This window comes from Sprattus sprattus (genome assembly GCF_963457725.1).
Source record: "Sprattus sprattus genome assembly, chromosome: 13".
Taxonomy (NCBI): domain Eukaryota; kingdom Metazoa; phylum Chordata; class Actinopteri; order Clupeiformes; family Clupeidae; genus Sprattus; species Sprattus sprattus.
In genome coordinates, this window is record NC_137911.1 from 17,033,128 (window position 1) to 17,058,879 (window position 25,752).

Sequence of the window (25,752 nt, forward strand, 5' to 3'; positions counted from 1 at the left end):
GGAAGCTTTGGGATAAGAACAGTCTGTTTCAACTCCACAATACGGAGGAAAAATGTAATGTAACTGTTCAGTTTTATATTATTGTATCAGCTTTGTTAAGAATATTGCAGAAATACCAAACTACAGCCTCATGAAACTCATATAATAGTTCACAGGCTTGAATAGCACATACAGATAAGGAAGATGTATGGAAATGTGACCATTTGGAAGCGGCAAAATCTAGCCCTTTCTATTTTTTGTTTCTGTCTTTGTAGCAGCTGCTGAGGGTAGTGCAGATTTAGTGAGGTGGAATAATCAATGATAGCAAACAGTTGGGAAGCCTAACTGAAATGTCAGAGGGCCAAGTGAAAAAAAATAACAGACAATAACAGAATATTTTCCTAAAATGAGCGGTTGTGGTGGTGTGGTGTGGTGTGGTGTGGTGTGGTGTGAGAGCTCTAAGTGTGTATTTTCCTCACTAGCAGATAAGGAGCCTATTACAGTTTATGTAAACTAGAAGGGCTGCAGTTATCATGGCGGAACACAAGGGCACCAGAGGTCAGAGCCATCAGACAAGATGACTGTGAAAATGTTATATCCTCAGGCTCAGATCACCCCCGTGGAGCCTCCATCTCTCTTCAGCTGAACCTCCAAAACATCAACAGTGAAGTGTGTGTGCGTGTGTGTGTGCGTGTGTTTGTGTGTCTGTGTTTGTAAAGTACAAAAATCAAATAAAACAACCCCCAACTCTGTGATTTAAATAACTTTAAAGAGGAATGATATGCCAGGGACAGTGACAGGAAACACAATTCCCTTAAGTCCCACCTTTCCAAATAAATTGTATCCATTAAATATCTCCCGTTGTGCTTTCTGCCTACTGCCACTTAACTGAGGTCATAAGGCAGGACTCTTGCAATGCTGTGCATTTAGACTAACATTACACATCCACATGCGAGACTGTAAAAAGCATTTTACCTGCTGACAACATCACTGTTAAACCTGCAATTTTAACTATTTAGATATAATAACATTCTGAGATCAATTATTTCCATGCAGGTGGTGACAAAAGAAAAGAACAGATTCAGCCATGAAATTAAAAAGAACGTGCTTATGGTTTAAAATCCCGTCCTCTTTAAAATGGATGATGGATTGCTTCTGTGAAGCACTTTTGAGCAATTAATAATGGGCAACTTTATCATCTCTATGAGAAAAATTAAAATTGAAAGGGCACTAATACCTGCTTGAGCTTATCTTTCTCCTTCAGAACCTAAACAAGGTGGAAGAAAAGATAGAGAGGGAGGAAGAGAGAGAGAGAGAGAGAGAGAGAGAGAGAGAGAGAGAAAGAGAAAGGGAGAGAGAAAGAGAAAGGGAGAGAGAGAACAACTTTTGCAATCAACATTATAAGCTATATGATAGATATTTTAAATGCTCACAAACCTTTGTATTTTAAGGACTGCATTTGCTGAAATGCAGAACTCAGCTAAAATGTCAGGGCATCTATACATCAGCCCATCCTCTGCCAAAGGCACTCTGATGTATATCATATAGATGTACCATCTCTGGCTTGATTTACAGTAAAGACAGGAGCTGGGCCGTTTATTTCATCGCAGCTAGGCATGTTAATCGATTACCTAGAACAACGGAAAGTGCTGACACTGGAATAACCCAGGAGATTTAGGAAGTTCCTTGTGTCAGGATTTTATACCCGCTGGAAAATTAAGATGTGAAAATGGGCATGGCGGATGAAGTGTATGGATTTACTGTAAATTAAAGATGGTTTTGCAATTGGATTTTAAAATAATTGCTTATGATCCAGAAAAAACTGCACACATATTTATTTTATTGTTATGAGTTTATGCTGAATTACTGAATAGTTAGGAATTATACAAAAATCGAAATTAATAAATTCTGTACTTAGTTTGTGTAATATCACAGATATAAAATCAATAATAATCTTCTAATCTTTTCTAGTTTTTTTCTTCTGATATCAACATGGCACTGTTAAATTGTATCACCACAGATTATTTAATAAATACTCTGTTGTACAACATATTTCCTGACTGCATGATCAGGTGTCTCAAGTTCTTAATATATTCCTGAAGCTCTTGTTACTTAAATGGACAACATGACATGATAACTTCAAAACATGGAAGCATGACTTTAAGATATATGAAGGGTACTTGTCATCCCTTCCATGGGGACAATTAATCAATTTATCAAAAAATAGCTGACTGGAAGTGATTTTTTTTTTTTTTTTTTTTATCTTTTGATCAGCAGGGCCCAACCGAAGTCTGCAGAGTTCTGCAGGGATTTGATGTTTTCATTTCTGATCTCAACTGACAGAACAAGAAGTAAGCAGCTTGTATTACAAGCAGGATCAATATTGGTGGTCAAGGTTGGCAGATCCATTTCAAAGAAAGATTTCAGGGATGTTCATAACCTTTGTGCCCATGCACATGTTTATTGACATGATCTTATCATGTTCATAATCATCATGTACAGCTTGTGTGTGTGTGTTTGTGTGTGTATGTTCATCAGCAACTGACAACTGTAAGCCTTACGCAGACACACACACACACACACACACACACACACACACACACACACACACACACACACACACACACACACACACACACACACACACACACACACACACACACACCTTTGTGTCTCACTGTCATCATAAGATAGAGTAGTTCATATTGGTTTCTATTTCAAATCATGCCATATACTTTTTGCAAGAGCATATTTCATAACTCCTCACTCTCTACTAAGTCCTGCGGCTAAAAAAACCTCTGAAGGCCCTTGTGTGTATTGTGGTTCTACTGGCCATGCATGCTTTCAAACGGCACCCATTTGTCTTATTTAAAAAGGAAACGTTCTTCGGCCTCAATCTTTAATCATCTTTCCTGCGACTGAGAGCAAGGTCGTGAGGGCAGTGCATGATAAACAGTCAGGAGACAGCCCCAACCTCCACTGTGGCCGGCGCTAAAATTAGAACCATGATACACTGTTTGTTTCAATTACAGATTCAAATCTAAAGTAGCGTCTTTTATTACCCTGACTAATTCAAGAGTAGTGAGGGAAGGGAGGGACAATGGAGAGAGGAGATAAAGAGGTGTGTGTGTGTGTGTGTTTGTGTGTGTGTGTCGGGGAGAGCGAGCAAGCAGAGAATGACTCTGAGAGGGAAATAAAGTTCTGACGCTGGAATTAGCTATGCGTCAAGGTTAGGCACATCTCTCTGTGGCCTGCCTCCATTTAAACTGACATGTGTGTGTTGACTGCATGGACACAAATGTACGTTCCATCAATGTCTGCTAATGAATGGGCTGCATGATTAAACTGCCCAGCGCTGGGATTTCTAATTTTCTCACGCACAGTGGTTTGTGGATTGGTTATAGTGGTAAAGTCCAAATCAATGCTGAACAATCTGATGAATGAATGCATTATAATGCAAATCAGTTTGATATGCTGTATGTTAGGATTTAGTTATCATGTAATTCCAGCAGATATTGGTAGCAGATATACTTCTTCGCAGTAGTTATTTTCTTGTCAGTCCTGTGTTTAAGCCATGTGACATTAATGTGCATTCATCTGGTATGTCTCACTCTGTGCTTTTTATTGCCCGGAAAAAAAGTCCAGAAAGTCTTTGACATCGTAATTAATGTGTGCCTTAAGAGTAAATTAAATCAGCACACTGGTGATTGCTCTCAACTTGTTATTATTAGCTATTAGCTTGTTGTTGAAGGCTAGAACATAACACATCTGAATTGATACAACAACACAGAAGAGGTTGGAATATTATATATGTATATATTTATACACCCACTTAGGTGCTTTGCGCAGGCATGGTTATATGAAAATAATATCAATGACTACATTAATAATTGATTGAATGAATGAGTGAATGGATGCATAAAAGATAGACAGACAGACAGAACCAATGTCTGTTATGATTTTTTTTTTAATTATTTTTAAATGAATTATTAAACTAACTATTATTAATTATTCAACTATTTGGTTTCTGATTTTGTCATACAGTGTGACTGTGTTTGTTTCTTTCTTGTTTACCGTGACAGAACAACAGGCCTGTTTGACTAACACCCAGCTGGGCTGAACAAGGATGACTTTTCTCAACTGTATGACAAGGTGTTTTATCTTTGTGGCAGTATAAGTCAACTGATTTCCTAGTGTGAATAATTTCTTGGTTCTTACTATGTTTACATTATTACAGTGGTTTAAGATGATACTATCTACTTATTACTCTGATATAACCCAATAATTACCGATCTGTGAACTAGACTTTAGATCGAACTAGTAGCTAGTTATTTGCTGTGATCTAGTATGGATCCGTTTTTAGAGTTGGCTGTCATGTGGTTGTCTTCAGATGAGAAAAGGCTGTTGAATGGGAACGCATATGAAGTGTATGGATGTTTAATTTAAGACTGGCTGAGGGAATGGTGGTCGACCTCAAGAGGCAAACCTCAAACCTCAGCTTGGCTTCACTAAGCAATCTGAGAGGTGCCTTTTTAGCATAAATTAAAATCACAGCAGTTCACCAAAAAGGTGCCATATAACTACTTTAAACTAGACCTTGCTTTGCCCTTTTACAACTCTAGCGAGGGTAACAAATTGGATGCACTTTGCTTATGCTGTGAGAGCGCAGTGTTATGATACACATTTCTTAAGTCCTGTTGAAATCAATGGCAGGCCGTGTCTCCTAAGGTTAGCAGCGTTTGCCCACTCACCGGCCCCAGTGACTCATCCGTACCTAGTGAAATGTATCAGTCCTCGACACCAGTGCCGCTTTTCCGCAGTCTTCTCCTGCCATATAATTGGATTTTGAACACGACTCCGGTGAAATATTACCCCCTCAGCTTGCTGGCGGAGGCAACTCCATCTGCTGACACCCTTTTTATCCCCATTCACTGTTTTGCTTTTTATATAAATGTGCTGTTTTTTAAAGGTTATTTTTATAGGCATCCCTTCTGAACTAGTGTTAACCTATGACACAATAGAACTTGATACTATTATGGACGTTTTTTAATGGCCTCAGCTGAAGAGGCTTGGATGCTATTTCAGGAGGTTTTATTGCTTTAAAAATGTTAATGAGGAGACAATTATGGCTGTCAGAGGAACAGCTGACCTTTACACTAGAATGTAACATACAGTAGAGCAGCGTTTTCAGACAGATCTTATGGCATTCCACCAAAGACGCCACCGGATAGTTGCGGCGTGAAATGCATTCAATAACACACCACATCAGAGGAACATTATTGATTTTAAGTCTTCCAATGGCATCATATGATCAAGTTATCTTACACCATAATATTCACCATGTACCATAATTATGGGTACACTTTCATATAATTTGAATCTTAATAATCGTTTTTTAATTCTGTATGGCTTTGATACATTTTAAGGGTAAACACAGGCCAAAACAAAATTATATTTTCAAAAACAAAGTTTGGGAGGAGCCCATATGGAGGACTGACAGCTCTCACTCACCCCACTTCCACATTCTTGGAGATTTAAACCAGCCTACCTGTCTGCTATGTCAGGCGCCCCAGCGCACCAAAACAATCCCACCTCCTCCCCATTTCTCCTCCACGTCACCAGCATCTCTAAGCCCACAATACCGCTAACCCACATGCAATTTACGCTGTGGGCATCCTGCTTATTACCAGCGCTCTATATCAAGCTTTCCGATGGGTGAACTAGCAAAACCATCTTTAAGACAGTCCTATCTCCTACTGAGGCAGACAAAGCCAGTATATCTCAACACATGTCACAGTTTTCCTGTCACCCCAACAATGGGAAGAATCAATCAGATTTGGGCATGGTATAATGGAATCTTAATTAGTTATTGATGTTTCAGTGAGGTGATTACAGGCAAAAGTGTATCTCAATGGAGCTAGAGGTTTGGATCCTGGAGCTCTGTGTCTCGGATAAAATGAAACACACCCATTTGTGATTTAAATGACCTTTGTGTCTAATCTGCAGAGAGACCTTTTAAGTTTGTTGCTAAATCCTGACTGCTAAAATCACTCCTGTGAACTAGAGATATATGGCCACTCCTCAGTTTTAAGTGGACAGTAAATTCACACGCTATCAATTTTATTGTCTGTGATAAAAACCCTGCATGATGCCAGCGCTGCAGCAGTCTTTGCGTCAGTGACATTGTTGCTGTCTGTGAGTACAGTCTACCTGTCAGCGATACAAAGAGTCGAAAGAGTCACTGAGCTCGTCTTCATCATGTCATCTCCTCCGTGGAGGTTGACACTAAAATGCATTTGGTCCTGAACCTGGCGAATACAGCTTAAAGATTATCCTTTTGGCTGTTGCCTCTTTAGCTACCAAATAAATGGGACAGAAAGGCAACACAAAAGGCTCTAATAGTTTAATATGCCTCTAGTACTCCTGACTGAACCAAAAAAGATAGAAAAATATTTGGATTAGACAGATGGAGTATGCTGCAACTACACCAAAGCCCTCAATATAATGATGGAATATCAACACCCGTAGGAAATTATTCCTTTTTCAACAAATAACACAACATAATTGTAGATCTTAATTTGCCAAAAATGTATTATTTAGTTGTATTATAATGGCTCTGTTGCCAATAGTCTGAGTGCCTATTGCTCTCCCAATAGTATTCATGTTATTATAGAACAAGTAAGGGAATGTTACCATTATTATGTGTCTGTGCTGCAATCATTTCCAGAATATAGTTGCATTTCTAGTTTACATTTTTGCTAATATTTGGAGAAGAGACAGCTGCACACTTAGGCTGCCATCAGAGTGGCAAATATGAGAGTGTGCCTCTTAGTCCTGGCTCTACTTCAACACTGGAGACAAAGGGTGTCTTAGGTTTAGTCCTGGGTCTACTGTAACACTGGAAATAAAGGGTATCTTATTCCTGGGTCTACTTCAACACTGGAGACAAAGGGTGTCTTAGGTTTAGTCCTGGGTCTACTCTAACACTGGGTCTCTTAGGTTAAGTCCTGGGTCTTCTTCAACACTTTAAAATAAAGGGGTATCTTAGTCCTGGGTCTACTTCAACACTGGGTCTCAGGTTAAGTCCTGGGTCTACGTCACCTTAGAGGAGGTGCTTTCTCAGAAATTACAACATCTTATTATCCCTGCTTCCTTGACACATTATCATTCTTAATGAAGTCAATCACAACAGAGAGAATGTGCAATCCAATTGCAATCCAATCCAATGTGAGAATGTGCTCCAATTGAAACAAACAAACAAACAAACGGACAAATAAGTAAATAAACCCAAACATTTACAAATAGATACATCCCCATTAACTCTCCTTTCCCTGCATCGTTTGGAATTGCAGCTTTGCAATTAAAATATTTGCCCGCTGTGACGGACAGCTTGTTTACATATCCTGTTTGCACAAATTAGGATGGGAGTGCAAACATGACCGTCAGCTTGTTGACCTTACGCATTGGCTGAGCCTTAATGAGAACTCTCCTGCCAATTCCGCTAAACCACCCAGCAATCCCACCATTCAACAGGCTGAAGAGGATGGCGCCCACCTCTAAACACTCGCTTAATCTGCATTTCAAACACAGAGCCCAGGCTTTAGCGACCCACTACAAAACATCACAGACCCACAACTCAGTCTGCAACACAGGTTATCTCTGCAAGGTAACATCATAGCAGATAATGCTGCAAGATGGCAGTGGCATCATGAAACAACATTCATGCAAATGTTATGCAAAGTCTTATTATCGTAATCAAGGATTCTTATTTTGCCTGATTTGGTTTTCTAGTGAATGTGCTCAAGTGGGGTGTAATTGAATTCCAGGTTCTTCAATATTTATCAATCGCTGCTGTTGAGGGCTGGTTGGTGTTTTTTTCGAGGGAAAAGAAAAACCAGTGCTACCCTGCACTACAGGGACACAGAGACACAGGTAAAGGTATAGAGAATGCTTCTCGTTTTATGTTTGTGTCCCACAACCCCCCTCCCCCCACCTGTTCTCTGGGAAACACAGGTGTGCTGCTCACCATTTATTTTGCATACACTTTGTATGGAGCACAGACCCAGATGCAGCGATTGGCCGTTCAGCCACGGATTTAACGAGGAAATCCGAGACCGCTGGCCCCGCTCGGCTTACGACCGGCTGCTGGTGTGTAAGTGGAAATTTCCTGGTCTCGACGAGAGCGCCACGGGAGAAGAAAAGAAAAAGTGGGAAGCAGTGCTCCTCCACGGCTCCTGGAAGCCTGTAATGCAATACCACACTTATCTTGCTGCTCCACCCCTGCCAGACGCTACCCAAGAGAGTGTCAAAAGTCACGGTGGAAATAGCTCGCCTAGAGAGGGTTCAGATGCAGGAGTCTCCTCCAAAAAAGAACAACCCTGAGAAAAAGACATGCTCTCATTCCCCCCATGGAGGTTGGAGAAGCAAAGGTCTCTTTAGAGACCCACGGCTGGGGGGGGGGGGGGGATAGAAAAAAGGGAAACCTAACTTAAAGGGAAAAACTATGTTGAAATGAGCTGTAATGCAGTGGCCCAGCTCTAGCATATACATCCTGTTCAGGGCATCAAGATACTAGAAAACCTTTCCTAGCTTCATGAGAGTACATCTACTGTGTTTGTTTGTACAGCTGCAATGAGGGGGGGGGGGGGGGGGGGGGGGGGGGGGGATAGAAAAAAGGGAAACCTAACTTAAAGGGAAAAACTATGTTGAAATGAGCTGTAATGCAGTGGCCCAGCTCTAGCATATACATCCTGTTCAGGGCATCAAGATACTAGAAAACCTTTCCTAGCTTCATGAGAGTACATCTACTGTGTTTGTTTGTACAGCTGCAATGAGGGGGGGGGGGGGGGGGGGTGGGGGGGTGCAGTCATCGGGGACAGAGGTGTTTTTTTTCTGTACATGTCATACAGGCTGCAGTGAGTGATGGCTTTAATAACCTGCCCACCCAAACACTCCGCTCTGCCTTACTGACTATATGGAATGACCAGCATAATTATATTTGCCATATCACATCCTCTTTTATGGTCGCGCCAGTAAAAGTTTGTTTGGAAAGCTGTTGGTTTTTCTGTCAGGGAGGTTGATTTGAGCTGTCCTTCAAATGTTTGTGCGTGCTGTGAATCACGGTGTCCGTGACCAAACTAATTGAAGTCAAACATAGGGCTAAGCAAAGCTTAGAATTCAGCTTCAGCTCTATTGAAATGATGCTAGCAGACATACATGCTGAGCCCTTCAATGTTGGTCTGGGGAGGAGAATTCATTATTCTGAACATGGCTTTTCCTTTCCACCTAGCCAGTGCCAGTGCAGGTGTCATAGTATTGTTCCACATTACATCAGGTCATACCAAAACTATATCAGTAAGGCATATATTAATATCTAAATTATTCTAAAATCAACTGGTAGAGCAAGGTGCAGTTTAAGTTTAAAGTTAGAAGCTAAAGTGCAGAAAGTTCCACTTTCTATGAGGAGTCTTATTGATGCAACCTATTTATATGTCCATTTTATTTCCTTTCGGTTCCCATGTGCATTGTTTGTTTAATGAAAATTGGTAAGCAAATAAGTAATTCATTTGTATAGCAGTGTAAGTTTTTGTAAGGCCACTTACATGACATTTTCTGTATTGACATTTAATGGCATTTTCAGCAATGCCTATTTTTTAATCATCGTTTATAAGATATTTCCGGTCTTGTATATTTCATCTCTTGGGGACTGAATATGTTCCTCAGTAGACTTGATAAGTAACTGCAGTTTGTGCTGCCATTGAGGAATCTGGTTTGTCTCCACTGAATCATTACTACTCTGAGTCAGGGCTGTGTTACTCTCCAGAAGCGATGTCCTTGTTCACACAGCGACCGGGGAATCTGGGACGAGCACTGGTTATTTGCGGTGTAAAGACAGACTGCTCCAGAAGCAGGGATGATGAAAAGCTTTAGGCTGGTGCTGGTGGCTGTGTTTCCAGACTTCAGAGAGCAGGAAGTCCGCTGAGTCTCATTCACAAAGCGGAAGCATAAGTGTTGTGTGTGTGTTTTCTGTGCACATTTTGTGGTTCATTCATAGAAGTACATCAATGCACTCTTGTTTAGCACTTGGGTAAAACTTTACTTTAATGAAATATCCCAAATGCTTGATTTAAGGAACAGCAATACATGTATGAGAAAGCACAATATTTGACACTCTGTAGACCTCCATAAATCTGTAGTGAGTTTTGTAAATACATTTACAAATAATGTAGTAATGCAGTACACAGCTTTATAAGTAGAACTCGATAGGCTAGGTAAGCTTCACTTTGTCTGGAAGAGGCAGGGATTTGTCTGGGTCTAGAATATGAGTAGACCTGACTGGTTATTGAGGAGAGGAAGACCTAACTGGTTCTAGAGGAACAGGAGACCAGACTGGTTCTACAGTAAGCGTACGTTTGAGTCTGAGTGGGGTGGGGTGGGGTTACAAGGGTTGCTAGAATTCTGTGAGTGGTGCTGAACAAGTGACCCTTGGCTAATGGCACTTTGTTCTTGGGGGTGAGGTTATGTATGTGGAGATGATCGGTCTCGAGGGAGGGGGATGAGTGGATGGACCGGATAGGATGGAGGTGGATCCAATGGGGATCTGGACAATATCACTCTATGGCTTGTTATTAACTCTCCGGTCTTCGGTTATTTTGACAAGCACTTATTACCCTCCGTGCCATGGCTTGGCTGTCCATCCCTAAGCGGCTACTAAGATGGAGGATGTTAGGGCAGCCTACCTGTATGGTTGGAGGGGAGCGATGCTTCCGGGTGGTGGTGGTGGACATGGTTGTGGTGGTCTCGATGAAGGTGGTTGACATCTCAGGCGGGAGGGCGGTAGTGCGGGGTGCCCCTGCATCCCCCACCAGGCGCACACTTCCATTGATCCGGATGTTGGGGTTCCCCTGGGCGGCCATGTTGAGCACCTTCAGGCCATTGTAGTAGAGCCCAGAGAGCTGGCCCTGGAAGGGCCGTCTGTGGTCAGAGCCGCCAATTGAGATGGTGGCCTGGGTGTTAAATATTGTTAGCTGCCGGCCTACAAAAGTAAATAGGAATAAAAGGGATTAAAGGCATCACTTGTGGTCCAAACGGCTAGCCTTTTTTCAGACCTTATGACATGGAGTATGGTATGAGAAAAACTGAGATTAGAAGTATACAGTTGATGATGACAAACTGTATGAGATCTTTGACCAGACTCTAGTCCTTGTCTAGAGGTAAGTTAAAATGTCACCAATACTGAAAGTCTGAGAAGTATGATCAAAACAGGTTTGTGGTTGTTCTAGTTCTAAATTAAGATGCATAACAAGGTAACATATGATTAGTTTAGCAGTTAAAGTGTTTGTTTAATGGCCACATACATTTTTGAGGAGGTTTTGTTTTATGTTAGTGAGCAAACACTCCCTAAAAAGGTTTCCAATCAATCAATGTTTTTGTCATATAAGGGGCACAGACAGCTTGCCAGCAATCGTTTAAGGTTAAAGTATTTTCCATGAGGTAAGCACTGTAAAACTGTACACAATGACCTCAGAATGGAGCACATAAAATCTAATTGGATGAAAACAAGGGTCGTAAAAACATAATGATTACTATGAAAAATAAAATTACAGGCATACATAAAAACACATGAAGTCATGCACAAGGCAACTCTGTTCCTCTTCCACGATGGAACTTCAAGAGAATGTTAAAGGGACTTTATAAGAGTTAACATCAATATCATTTTAATGGCTTTTTAAGTTATATTCAGCGGCCTGAGAATTCATGCAGCATGCACTACTAATGTATTATTTACAAATCAGTTAAAAAAACTGGAACAACTTCTAAAAATAGACAGTTTGAGGAACAAGATTTGGCATACAAGCAACAGCATAGAAGTTGCAGAATATGTTTGCATTTGGTAGGTAGAAAGACAGATCGTCACCATTGATTTTGTCTTTGTATACCAAATAAGGCTGTGAATACAATGGCCCTTTAACATGCATGCTTAGTTACATTCTGCTTTGTAATGGCGCTGATATCACAAATAATTTGACAATGAATGATTACTAATGTAGAGAGAGAGTAGCGATGTGTAGCGATGCAAAAAAACACACATCAATGCAAGATGTTTATTATAATTTATCAAGGTTTATAATGGAAGTTAACATTCTAAACATTAAAGAAACAACAACAACAAGCAAAATGAAGCAACATATTTAAAAAATATTTACCTTTCTCTTGCAGCCACTCCTCTACATTTCTCTGAATTTTGAATGGGATTTTCTTATTTACCATTTGCAGACGTTCATTATCGCTGTTGCCTTCAAAGTTTAAAACACATCTTATTCAGTTTGGTCCCAGCCATCAGTGGAAATTAAATCTATTTATTGCATTTAGAAAATGGCTTTATGTTTGTTTATAACACAGGTGAAGTTATAAAAGGCTACTTTTAAAGCATGTTTACAGTAATGTTAAAAAAGTGACTTTATAGGTGTACCATTACTCGAGATTTATTTGTTCATTAAATATAAAATGTATTCATACATGTAGGGTCGTTTCTGACCTTTATGCAGCTGTTTATCATTTCAAGAAGTCATTAAATACTGCTTAATTCATTAAAATCTAAAAATATAAAAACATCAAATATTGCTCTATGGACAGCATCGCCTTTCAGTCTATTTCTGACCACACAAAAACGCACATGACACGCACATGCACACGCACACACACACGCACACGCACACCCACAAGCACATGCAAAAAGGGTGGAATATTTAACACCTCTTGGGTGATTCAGTGTCTGGGACAGTGTGTCTGTTTACAAGAGACTTCAAGACTGGGGACACTAGAGAAGGCCTACGGGGACTCTCGGTGAGTGTGAGGTGTAGGTTTTTTTTTCTTGTGAGCTGCCAAGACCCTGCTGTTCTAACACTGATGCCGGGGAGTGAAGGTACGAAACCTGCCTTGGGCCACTGTGTGAGTCAAATTTCAGGGTACTGAGGAGGTTAATCCTGTTGCTACCCCCTCACCAACCAAAAAAAGCCCCCACAATGCTATCCTCCCATTGCACCTAGTCATTGACACCACCCCAATGCGAGGCACTAAAACAGTTGTAAGCAAGTAATCTACAGGGCTGTGCAACGTGATGCATCCATCTCAGAGAACACCCTACTGACGAGAAGGTCAACACTACCTTTACGTACAACAGATGTGTTTACATAAAGCTGTTCTACAGTAGTGTAAATGTAAATATAGGTCTCCTTGTCTTCCTTAAGGCACATCTCCACCCTGGCCCTTACACTTGGTAGCAGCATGTTGTCCTTTCCCTTGTTGAGCTAAGGGAATGCACTGGGTGTAATTGCCCTAATGAGAGCGGGGGCCTCTGTCCGGTGCACACAGCAGGACACGTGCTCACCCATCCGTCCGTCCAGCAGAGCGGGGGCAAAATGGAACAGTGCAGCGAGGAGTGGAGCAAGCGGGGCGGAACGAACGAACAAACGAACAAGCTGCTGGACGTTTAAGGGGTGAGCGAGTGTGGCCGCCCTAGGGCTCGAACTTCCCAGCATGACACACACACACACACACTGGGGGCCCTGCCGGCCTCTGTCAGCCTGGCCCCAGCACAATGCCATCCATCATAAGGCTGCATGCTGCCCCAGCTCCTGCTATAGCCACACTGGCCATAAAGCACCTGATTCGCTTTTAGAGCATTACGCTTTCACATAAAACTGTTCATAGAGGAACTGCACCCACACAAATAAAATGGGTATTTTTTGCTGGTTTTTTCAGCAAAAACATTACATAAGACATGTTAGTGAATAGTTTATATAAAGACACTAGTTTCTTTGCACCAAAATCACTCAGAGACAACATCTGAATCAGACATTTTGGCAGATTCCTTGTGCTTTGATCAAAAGTACGAGAGGGCATGCTATCTTCTCTCAGGCTCCAGTGGACATGAATATCCCTTTGAAAATAAAACATCACCAGGAGGATATCATTTACAGCGTCGACTGGATCATAGAGAAGAAGCGTGGCAGCCTACTTAGTACCATTAGCTTTTACAAGTATGCTGAGGGCGGGAGCTGTCTGTTTAGGGGTGATTCTGCTTTTAAATCTGGAGGAAAGGAAGGCGATCTGGTTTCACAGGGTCATTAAGACAACATATGATAACACACAAGCATGTGAGCTTGATCATTAGACCTTCATAAAACCTATTTGTGAACATAGACCACCCAAAAGGGGTCGATAATGCATTTCTTCAGATATAAACTGTCTATATGTAAAAGTAAAGGGGATAAAAAACTCCAGTACCGAGTGTTCAATAGGGTATGTGTGTGTTTGTGTGTTCATTAACAGCTCTATGAAACCCAAGGTTGACTGTTTCTTTTCATTGTCAATGAGGCAGCCCAAACACACTGTGGAAACCCAGAGTGTCAGTGGTGTCCAGAGTCAAGAGGATCTCCAGATGGCCCTGTTCATGTCACAGGGTAGACAGACCAAGAGGGAAAAGATACGTCTCCATAAGATAGCTGCTAGACATCTGTTCAAATCTCTATTCAATCTAAGGACACGAGAAAGTTGAATATGCTTTTTCTGCATTCATCTGCGTTATTGGGTTAAAGAAGTGATACCAGACACGAAGCATTCTTCTTATACAGATGAGAAAAATAATTTGAAATAAAATACTGCTCCAGCCTGGACATGGGGAGAATTAGGGTGAAGGGCAGGTACTAGGCCTTTTAGCAAAAGTAACTCCTCAACTAACAGGAAATCCAGACAATCAAATTATGGTGAAACGTAACATACTAATGAAAACCTGAAAGGAGATGGGACTATAAATCAGTTTCTTTGAATAATGGTGCCATGGAACTGTTTTTTTGTGTGCATTCTATGCTCTAAGCGAAGCCTCTTCCTTGAGATGCATAGTGCACTGAGAAAAAAGTACACTGAATTAACCCTTCATGCTCCTTGGCTTTCTTAGAGTCACCGCTATGAATCATCGAGTGACATTTTGAGCACAATCTCAGAAGGATCGCTCTGCTTGTTAGCATCAAAGGTAGTGCTCCACCCCACGAATGCGCATCACTTCATGCCTAATCACTTCATTTGTCTTTGACTCTGCCATACTGTGTGTATGTGCCTATTGTGACACTTATTTTATATCGTCACATTACATTAACTTAGAGTGCCCATAAATGACTTCAAGGCATACCACTACAGCTGCTACAATGCACCACCTAGGACACATGAGTATAGCAGATAAAGGCATGTGGGCTAATGAATGTCTGTCTGTCTGTCTCTGTCTCTCTTTGTTACTTTATATCTCTTTTTTGTTTATTCCTTATTGTCTGGCTCGCTTTTTCTACCTCTTACTTCTTTTTCTCTGTCTAGTTTCTCTTTACCTGTATCTTATATGCTTGTCGTGTCTGTCTCTATGGTCTCTCTTTCTTTATCTCTCTCGCATTTTGCTTCATCTATCTAGTTCGTCCCCCTCTTCACCTGTCTCCCCCCCCCCCTTCTCTCCCTCTCTTTCTCTCTCTCCTGCTCTTTTTTTACACTGGCATTACTATTTGGCCCGTCTCTTGCCGCCTCTAGCCATGAAATGTATCTCTGAACCCTGAAGATTTCCCCAAGCCTATCTGCGGAGACAATGAGACTGAAAGCATTTTATCTAGGCATCCTTGCCTCCTCCATTTAATCAGCGGATTATACTGCGAGCTCCCACTGAAAGCTTATCTCTCCCCTCCTCCCGGAGAGATTTAGAAGCACGACAGATTCTTGCCTTTGATACCGGTAATTGTATTTGGCTTGTAAGTATTTATCTTATACCTGGAAACCCATTACCTTTCAATCCCGCCGATAGCACTGCATCTTGTAGAGTATATTTTACAGTGATGATGGGGGACGGGTGTCGTTATATTGTTAGATTTTATTTTTTGTGTGTGTGTGGGGGGGTGACTTTGGTTTTGCCATGGTGGTAATCACTCCCCATGCAGCCTTAGAGAGGTCATAGCTCAGAATGCTGTACTGCAGAGACAGGCCGAGGTCTGCTGAGAAGAGCATCCATCTGATGTCTCCCCCCATCATCTCACACACACACACACACACACTCCGACTGCGTTAGCTACCTACAAGCTGTCAAGGCTTTCAGTCAGTCAAGCCGCGGGTGACAGCAGGTGAAGTTGAACTGACTTGATTCATCTCAGCACTTTCCTCAGATATGGCCAAGAGACTTCTGTCAACCCTTCACAAGCCGTGCGCATCACTGACAGCAGCACCGCACTGGGTTTCACAAACACTTATCTCCAGAGAGTGAGAATTTCCCTCTATGTCTGGATGAAGATGAGTTGAGAAAAAGATACGGAGGAAAAAAACATCATCGTTTTAAACTAAATGCCATATGAGGCTACTTTCCTCTGCAAAGACTGTCAGAAAAAAAAGATTCACTCCCATTTCTAAACACCCCTGTGCAAATGAAAGCAATCTCCTGTGTATGCTCAGTACAGCTGCAGGCGCCTAACCAGATAAAAACACATAGGGGATTTTTATAGAGAATTCTTTACTCTACTTTACTTTTATTTATCGCATCAAAGAACTTTTTTTTCCTAGTGGCAGGTCTGACTTAGAAAACAGATCACTGAGAAAACAGATTGCTCTGAAATCAACCAAGTGCATGCTCACAAAGCTCCAGCTCAATCTCAAGTGACCTTTGACTTTGTGGGGAAGAGAAGGAGAGCGACCGCCTCGGCTGTTGAGAAACTGCCATGAGGCTGCATGAAAATGACCGCATTCAGAACTCCTTAGCATGCTATAATGGCACCCACACGCGCACCCACACACACACACACAAATGAATGCATGGACACACTATAGCACACACCTGCACTGACAAACACACACATGTGTATGCGCATACGTATTACATTGCTGTCATAAATGCGTAGTACACACACGCACGCACGCACACAGCTCTACATGTGTTATAGGTCAAGTTTATTAAAGCCTTCTTCCTTGTGCCTTGCTGTCAGCGAATAAGTAGAATCTATCTTTGAAGTTATATGTTGTCACAGTTTTTGAGATATGATGACAAATTGTGCTTCAGTGAGAAAAGAGACACCAGAACATGAGGGTTTTCACCAACATTTGAACAAACATCTCCCTATTTGTCAGCTGTGACAATGAACATTAAAAATGCTGTTTTGTTGTTGCTTCTTTTTGACACCTTACAGGCAGTGACATGCTAGCCCCCTCCCCCCCCAAGTCACAATAAGTCGAGGGGATCTAACTGCATTAAGAGATGCTGTCGCTGGGGCAACAGTGACGAGCAGCTCAATATGATGGTCTGCCATTTTCCCCTCTTTTCACTTGCTTGCTGGGGGGGCCCGAGTTGCCACAGAGAGGCAAAATTCAAAAATAAAAAAAACACTTCCCTCCCTTATCCTCCGAAGCAGAGACTGACCATGGGAGGAACAGTCATTCGCCTCATCTCCACAGACACAATAAAACTCCTGCCACTGGCACACGGCCAGGGCCACTTCGTCTGAGATCATCTCAGAGAGTGTGTGTGTGTGTTTGTGTGTGTGCTGTGTGTTTTTATGTGTTGGGCCATGTCCATGCCAGTGTGTACTCAAACCACTGTGTGTACTTCTAAATACTAAATAAACTGTGTGTTGTGAAGTGTGTTCAGTCTCGTCACAACGGTCATTTCGAGCTGGACACTCATCAGCGGCTAAAACAGTGACACATGTTCATATAAGCCTCTGTTCTCACTCAGTGATCTAGACCTTACACCCCTGCAGTGTGAAGGGCTTCTTAATGCCTGTCAATAAAATGACAGATGCGTTTTTGGAGTCTTGAATGGATTGATCTTTAAGTGATCGTAAAGCACATTTATGAGACAATTTTTGAAATGATTCACAGATGTTGAGTCATACCCAATCAATTGATCTTAACAGCTCCTGTGTGCTCAGGGAATTACTTAGCTTTTTTAGAGCTTTTACTTTGATGTCCTTGGTGAACTGGACGCCCTGTTCAAGGTCACATCTCTTCCTCACGTCCTTTTCTAGTTTAATGAGTTTTGATCAAGCTCCAGAGGAAGCTTGCTCTGCAGTGCAGTTCTTAAGAGTTGTTCTGTCTTGATATCATCTTGCTCTCCTTTCGTCAACCTCACAGAGACGTTATTTTGCTCAAAAAGCCCTCACACTTATTAATGCAGACCGTCAGTGCCCAGTACTTCACATTTGCGGACACTTACTGTCAAAACTCAAATTAAAACTGCAGTTTCTGCAGAGGGCCATGAGACATACGTGGCCCTAAGCTGAGACACTGTACTGACTCAAGTCTATCTATGGCTTTATTTGACTAATCATGACCCATGGTAACAATAACCAAGACATGCACACACACCAGCATGATAACCAGATAGAGCCACACTGCCCTCTCTCATAATACCGCTTTGTACCTGAAGCGCTAGTGATTTACTGTAGTGAAAACAGTAAGGCAATAAGGTACTGCTCACTGCAGGCACCTCTGGTCTCTAGCGCTCCCTCTGGGGAACATCACACAGGGCCCAATGGCCCCCTGTCCCACATGCTGCTTGAGGTAAGCGACAAGATGTAGCCCATCTTTATTCTGCTTTAGCATATATAGACAGACCCATAACTACATTATTCTACTTACATCGTTTCCCTTATTTTTGCCGATTTTGCAAAGTGTTAAAATGCTAACACTCAAAACTTTGGGTTGACTTCCACAGGCTTTAAGCCTCACAGACACTGCATCACCTAATCCAAACACCACGTTAATGTGAGAATAACAGAAAAATGTGAGACAATCAAATGTGTGGATTCATTTGGAAGCTCACAACTTTTGAAGTGCTTGTGAAAGAAGTATTTTCTGCAGCTCCAACATATGCAGGTACTGCATTCTCACTATCAAAAATAACTTGTTCTCTAGAAATAGCACCCTTAAAGCTGTGAGCGGGTTTGTGCTCTTCACATGCCAGTGCTTAACTAGTTATTTAAACATTATAAGGTTTTTAAAAGTATTTCCACGTTGAATAAGAGTCTCCTTGTGAGGCAGATGGGTCAAACATTTTCCATCAACATTCAATACATATTTTGTATATGAACAAGATATTTTTGTTTGTTTGCTGTGTGTGTGAAGCATCTCCTCCAAGATCAACACTACCATCTGAGATGAAACCTGGAAAGTGTTTCCCCCACCTCATAAAAGAGAGAGAGGCAGAGGAGAGGGGGAGAGCGGGAAAGAGAGTAAAATATAGAGGGAAAGAGAGGGATAGAGAGTGAACGAGAGAGGGAGAAAGAGGCAGAGTGGGGGCGTCTCCCATCTTCCTTTGTGTGGGCTCTCAAAGGCAAGGTGACTCCTCAGCAGTTTGGCAGCTGCACACAGACTACAGCATTAGCGAGGCACAGCTCTTAGGAGCTTAATAAGTAAAAGAATTGAGAACATAAAGCCCAGATGTTTGCTGCTGATGGCTTTCGTCCCGTAAAACTAAAAAAATTCCCATTTCCCTTTCAGATTAAGCTAGTTACCCACTGCCGACGGCAAGCAGTTCAGAAGAAGGCTGGCACGTCTTTGAACGAATATTTGCACAAAGTATTACCAATCAGTAAAACTAAACAGTCCCTCATGTCCAGGGGGACAGTGCAGATTTTAATATCAAATAGTCCTTTACATTAAAAAAAAGAAAGAACAAAAAGCTGTCAGAGGGATGGTTGCTCAGACTTTTACCTTGAGGGGACAGCTATTTGAAGTCTTTATCGTTCTGCTACTCTGGTGGCTGTGCGCACCTCTAAATATTTCATTCTTTCCTGCAGATAACTTTCGGACAGATGTGTCCACTATGGTGACTAACGCAAAGAGAGAGAGAAAGAGAGAGAGAGAGAGAGAGAGAGAGAGAGAGAGAGAGAGAGAGAGAGAGAGAGACAGAGAGAGAGACAGAGAGACAGAGAGAGAATAGACAGTAGGCAACTGTGTGTTTAACAGGATACCTGTCAGAACTATTCATCAGGACTCCATCAGATTTACTACACTGATGTGTATAATTGTATTATTTCAATATAATTTGAAAACTGTATTGAAATAAATTGATATAGTTCTCAGTCAGGCAGAGTTTATGGTGGAAAACACTAACAAGCGACACAAAGTAACGTTTGTAATTAACTGTATTCAAAACTGTGATATTTACACCTGGGGATGCACTGTACTGTATTTACAGTATGGTTAGTTAAGCCAGACAGATATTCCTGATACAGAGCCCAGTGTACCAGATGGATACTAAAATACCAGATGACAATGTCCTTCCCTGACGGAGTTTTTTTGTTTTTGTGTTTTCGATTATGGTCAGCTATTTAGCGTTCTATAGAGGATAGCGTGTCAAGGAGAATGTGTGGTGAGCTGCACACTTTATGGGCTTAACACAAAACCCAAGGACTTAGGCAGCTCTCTGTCAGTCGTAGAGGTTTGGCTACTAAACAAAGTAATGGGTTTTAAAGGCTTTATGGAGAGGAGGAAGAGACCGCACACACACACACACACACACACACACACACACACACACACACACACACACACACACACACACACACACACCGATACTCAAAAACGTTCACCAAAAGCTGCCTTTGGAAATCAGATAAAAGTAGATGCTGTCCAGTGGAATTATCATATCTCTTTTTGTTCATGTGGTGTTGGTTGGAGTGGTATGTGTGAGTGTGTGTGTGTTGAGTTGCGTGGAGAGGTTACCTGCGGGAAAGTGTTCATTGATAGCCCAGTTGTCCACCTGGAGCGTTGCGTTCCCCCCGTTTCTGATGAACCTTACTACATGGTACTTGCCATCATTGACAGGGATGCTGCTCTCCTGCAGCAGAATATCAGCCATCCCAATGTTGAACGTGACTCCAATTTTCCCTCGTTCCTAAAAGACATTAAATCAGACAAAAATCTGAGATTAGTGTTCCACAGCCACATCCAATATGTATCACACCAAAATTCAACATGGACGTCGCCCTTGAAAGTGTTTGCAAATTGCCCTTGTGTTTTGCTCTGTGGGGCTCTTTTGCATTGCCAGCGCCTGATAAACTTGTCTGGTTAATGAAAATAATTCATCAGCAGTGGCTGCCCTCCCCCTTTTCCATGGTGAAAAATCAGCTCCATTGATCTCAGTAATGTGGTGAAAGTGGCTGAAATCGATGCCGTTAAATAAAAAAGCAGGAGGGAGAGAGATAACAGAGATTAATGGCCACTGAAGACTCTGTCCCACTCAGACGTTCTCACAGGTGAGCAGAAACATGGCGGACACACGTAGCGATGTCCAGCCTTATAAAGCAGGACTAATGACCATTTGTCTCTGAGCCACAGTGTAATTTACCTGCCTATTACTTTTAAAAAGCTAACAAAACAGCAGAAGGCTTGGAAAAGATAAAAACGGAAATAAAATAAGCTTAACTGAGTGTTTAGTTTAAATGCAGCTGTGTGTTATAGTGAGTGGATCCTCTCCCTCTCTCTCCTTTTTTTGTGTCTCTGTTTTCTTTTGCTCTCTCGCTATCTCTCTCTCTCTCTCTCCTTTCCCTGCTGTTCTGTGGGTCGTTATGATATTTTATGGTTATGGTTAACCAGAACTGGCATTATTCTTATCAGTGGTGGCATAGAAAATGACGATAGATGATAAATTGTACTGAGGGAGATGTTTATCATCAGAGGGCGCATTCATCAAAGATGATGTGTACATGGGGAAATCTAGGGCAGTGTACTCAAGAGCATTTGGAAGACTTATCCAAACAGCTCCTGCAAATGATATATTTACTATAAGCAATATAGCAGGAGGAGCACACAGCCACTCGGATGTACTGTGCCATTATAGGAGACAAACAGTAAGATGGTTTCAAACATGCAGAGAGCTGCAAGCTTTGAAGCTTAAATATGCTTTAATCACAGCCTGCCTAAAATGATATTATATAAATCTGTATGTGCACTAAAGTGCCATTAGTTCGCCCACTAAAAAGCATTTAAGTGGCAGAGTAGTTTTTGAAGTTGGAGAGCACTTCTTAAGGGAACAGCCTCAGAGATACAGGCCCAAATTCAAATAGGTGGAGGCGAGAATATTTCAGTATCTTCTCAATTATTAATAGCGTGTAAATGAGTCAAAACAGAAAATGCATTTTTGCTAAATGTCGCTCTTTGCTCATAGGGCATGCAATCGGGGAGGCACGGCCACTCCGAGTCACAATCTCTCTGTCGCATAAAAGCCTTACTCTGTCTCATTACTTTTTGATCAGGAGAAATGTGGTTCTCTCCGCTTCACGTTTAGCATCAAACAGTCCTGAGGCAGCATCTGGAACAGAGCTTTACACTGCCTGAAAGAAAAGGTGCTTTTTCCGCTATTTCCTTCAAGGACACAGCACACACTTGAAAATAAATACCCCGGGATTATATACACATGAATCCTCTAACCCGTAATTGAGTGCTGCTCTTCAGTATGTATGGAGGGTCACCACTGAAGTCATCTTTCCCTCAGCCATGGCAGTAACCAAAGGACACTTGAGAAATACTTTTTTCACGCTGGGCTACAGTTCTGCATAAGCCTTGTGTGCTCTGAGCTAGCTGGAGAATCGCAAGGTTCTTCTTTCTCTTCATTCTTGCCATAGTTTGATGCACAAGCATTATCCCTTCTAAGTTTCTCTGACAGCACAGTGAGCCGATTCAATCAGTTTTCCTCACACAAACAAAGAGTGCTTGGCAAAGAAGAAACACACTCGAAGGTAATACAGCACAGTGACGTGATGCAATCAGTTTCCCTCACAGAAACAAAGAGTGCTTGGCAAAGAAGAAACACACTCAAAGGTAATACAGCACAGTGACGTGATTCAATCAGTTTCCCTCACACAAACAAAGTGTGCTTGGCAGAGAAGAAACACCCAGTCGTGTATCTGATGACGCCAAAATTATCATTTTCAGTCCTGTGTTAGGTTGACACTCATTTTTTGGTTTCGATTTCATTAAACTGTTCGAATTAGAAACCAAACCACATTCTTGTATAATTGTACCAGAAAGGGGACAAAGATTCATGGCTGTTTTTGCTGTTAGAGGGTGCACTGTCTAATCATTAAATTACTGAATCAAATGAACAACATCTCACTAATTTTCACCAGATCCAAAACTGTTCAACTAATAACAAATAAACAACAACAACTACAAAAACAATAATGGTATTGATAATAATAATAATAATAATATTAATAATAGTAACAACAACAAACACATGACCTAGGGGTAGGGTTAACACTTCATGAGCTAGGGAACAAAAATCATAGTTATGTCCGTCCCAACCTACTCTCCCTCCTGTCCAACTCACAGAACATGGAATAGGCTGGCCACTAGGATACTCTAAAATGGAGTTATAATGGTTGCCGTAGAGACCCCAGGCTTAATTAATTATTAGATCCAATAAAAACTGTTAGCGTTGCACTATTTTCCCTTATATAAGTTGGCTGGCCCTTCACTGTTTTAGTATTGCCTGTGGCTTTGAATGTCTCTGTGCCCAATGTCCCTGGCATGCTTTATGATTATTTTGGTTTTGTGTTCACCATCAGCAGAAAGTAGTAATTGGTCGTGGCAATGGCCCCAGAGGAGCAGAGACTTAACTGTTTAAAACACTGAAACTGTGAAAGAAACGAGTGCAACCACCCTCAACACGCTGCACTGTTTCATGTCTATTGTGTTGGGAAGTCTATGAATGGGGAGGCCACAGTAGCCTGCTCAAAGGATAACTATTCAGTATCAGCTGAGGAAATTAAGTTGTAAAGATAAAATCATAGAAAAATTTAAGACAAATTGTATGATTTGGCCATCTGTATAATAATGAATATGAGTTTTAGGGTCTTCAATGCAGTTTGCAACTGGAGCACAGTGTTTCTTCAAGGCATAGATGATAATTATGCATAATACTGTTTGAGGTTAAAATAAAAGTCATGTTTCAGAATGGGTCTGGCCATAGAAAGTGTTTGCTGTTTCATAGAGGTCACAGGAGGGTCAAGTCAAGAGGAATACTTTGACCGTTTGACAATTCCTTCTCCTAAGATTAAACAATGTGAACAGACAAAGACCACCCTCAATTCTTCAGTTCTCCGTCGTCTCTTCAGAACAACCCACGCATCAGTTCCCTACTAAACTGTTGTTTCAGACCCCTCCTGCTGTAATCCAATTCTCTTTGTGCTCTCAGATGGTCGGGTAATAAACCATATGTTTCGTGCCCACCAAGCTAATTCACTGGCACCATGTGCTTCAAGCAGATGAACAAATAATTACAATACTATCAGCCCAACTGCTTTAGAATTCCTCTCCATCCCCAGTTACACGTTATATTCCAGTGTCCTTGTGACAGTGTAGCTACACAATTAAATACAGTGTGCTACAACAAAACAGTTTGAATAACGAGAACCAAACAGAGATACTTGTCTGCATACATATGTACACTTGCATTCATTTAGTTTGGCTTAAGTTTGGCATAGGGTTATGGTAGATGGTAGTAGACAGTAATGTGTTTTTGCACAGCAAACATTAGTTTATCACAGTGTACCTACTTACTTAATTACTGTGCAACATGGGTCCTGTGTTACAATGCTACCTACAAATGAACTAAAAAAAGTTTATATGAATATGAGCATGTGGTTAATATAGAGCCCAAAGTAGCTAGATAGCCATGGCAAAGTACTAGGACATTCGTCTGCCCCCCTCCCCCCCTCCCTTTCACTCTCTCTTTCTCTCTCTCTCTCTCTCTCTGGTGTTGCTTGTGGAGATGTAAAACATGCTGATGTGAGGGGAAGTGGGCCCTGTATTCACTGGTAGCTGCTGATTTGTTAGAGTGCCAATACTAGCAGACGCCTGTGCTTCATTTAATCTGCCGAAAATTTGCAAGGTCAACAGCCTTGTCGCACGGTAAAAGGAGAGGGATGGCAAATGAGGGAAGCCATGCGACAACCTTCCTGACAGAAGAAACGGGTTGGGAATATATTCTTAAGTACTGAAGGACTGAAGAATTATGCCACCTTGACACAAACATAGATGGACATCACATACATACAGTCCAAAGAGTTTCACCTTTCTCTAAAGAGCTGCTGGATGCACTGGGGTAGGTGTAGTTATTACCAGTAAAACAGGAGCTGTCATTGCCACTGAAGATAGTTTTGCACCATCATAAAACTTGTTGTAAATTGAAAATATATCTTGCAGGTGTGATATTATTTGGTGATTAGATTATGGAATGTGTTTGTTCCTCTCTAGTTAAGAGAGTTGGGACAATGCATTCTGAACTGAGGCAAGCAATAGATTCTACAACAAAAGGTGTGTGGATAAGGAAGTGATTCAGCTCATCAAGAGATTCATTACACTTTCCATCAAGGTGGATAGAGCAAACAGAGCAGAAGATACTCTCATGTTTTTAATCTCATAATTCCACCTCATCACTGAGCAATGTGAGCATTTCATTTTCCTTACAAACGGTTGAACTTCAGAAGGCCTTTCAAATTGGCAAATAACTTCAACTGGAAACAGCATAACGTATTTAACAAATCTATTGAGAGGAGATTATAGGCAGTGATCCCTCATCTCTTTTTACTATAGCTTGACAGTCCAAGGAATCTTTAAATGATGCATCTAAATGATTTGTAATCATGGTAGATTAAGGGATTGTATGGGACTGCCAAATGTGGCTGGCTGCAAAACTGAACTGATTGTGTGCATGGGTAGCCATGGATGAAAACCCATGAAGGTGAA

At 41.5% G+C, this 25,752-nt stretch overlaps 1 protein-coding gene across 1 annotated transcript in view; it reads right to left on the minus strand.

Annotated features, from left to right (window-relative positions):
• The window catches only part of nrxn3a (neurexin 3a), a gene marked incomplete at its 3' end in the record, with an annotated part of 265,845 nt that overhangs the window by 13,729 nt on the left and 226,364 nt on the right, over positions 1-25,752 (minus strand). Inside the window, exons 14-16 of the mRNA XM_080849565.1 lie at positions 20,725-20,896; positions 12,186-12,275; positions 10,719-11,014 (exon numbers count right to left, since the gene is read on the minus strand). Coding sequence (XP_080705691.1) covers positions 10,719-11,014; positions 12,186-12,275; positions 20,725-20,896 — 558 coding nt within the window. The remainder of the gene's footprint in view (positions 1-10,718; positions 11,015-12,185; positions 12,276-20,724; positions 20,897-25,752) is intronic.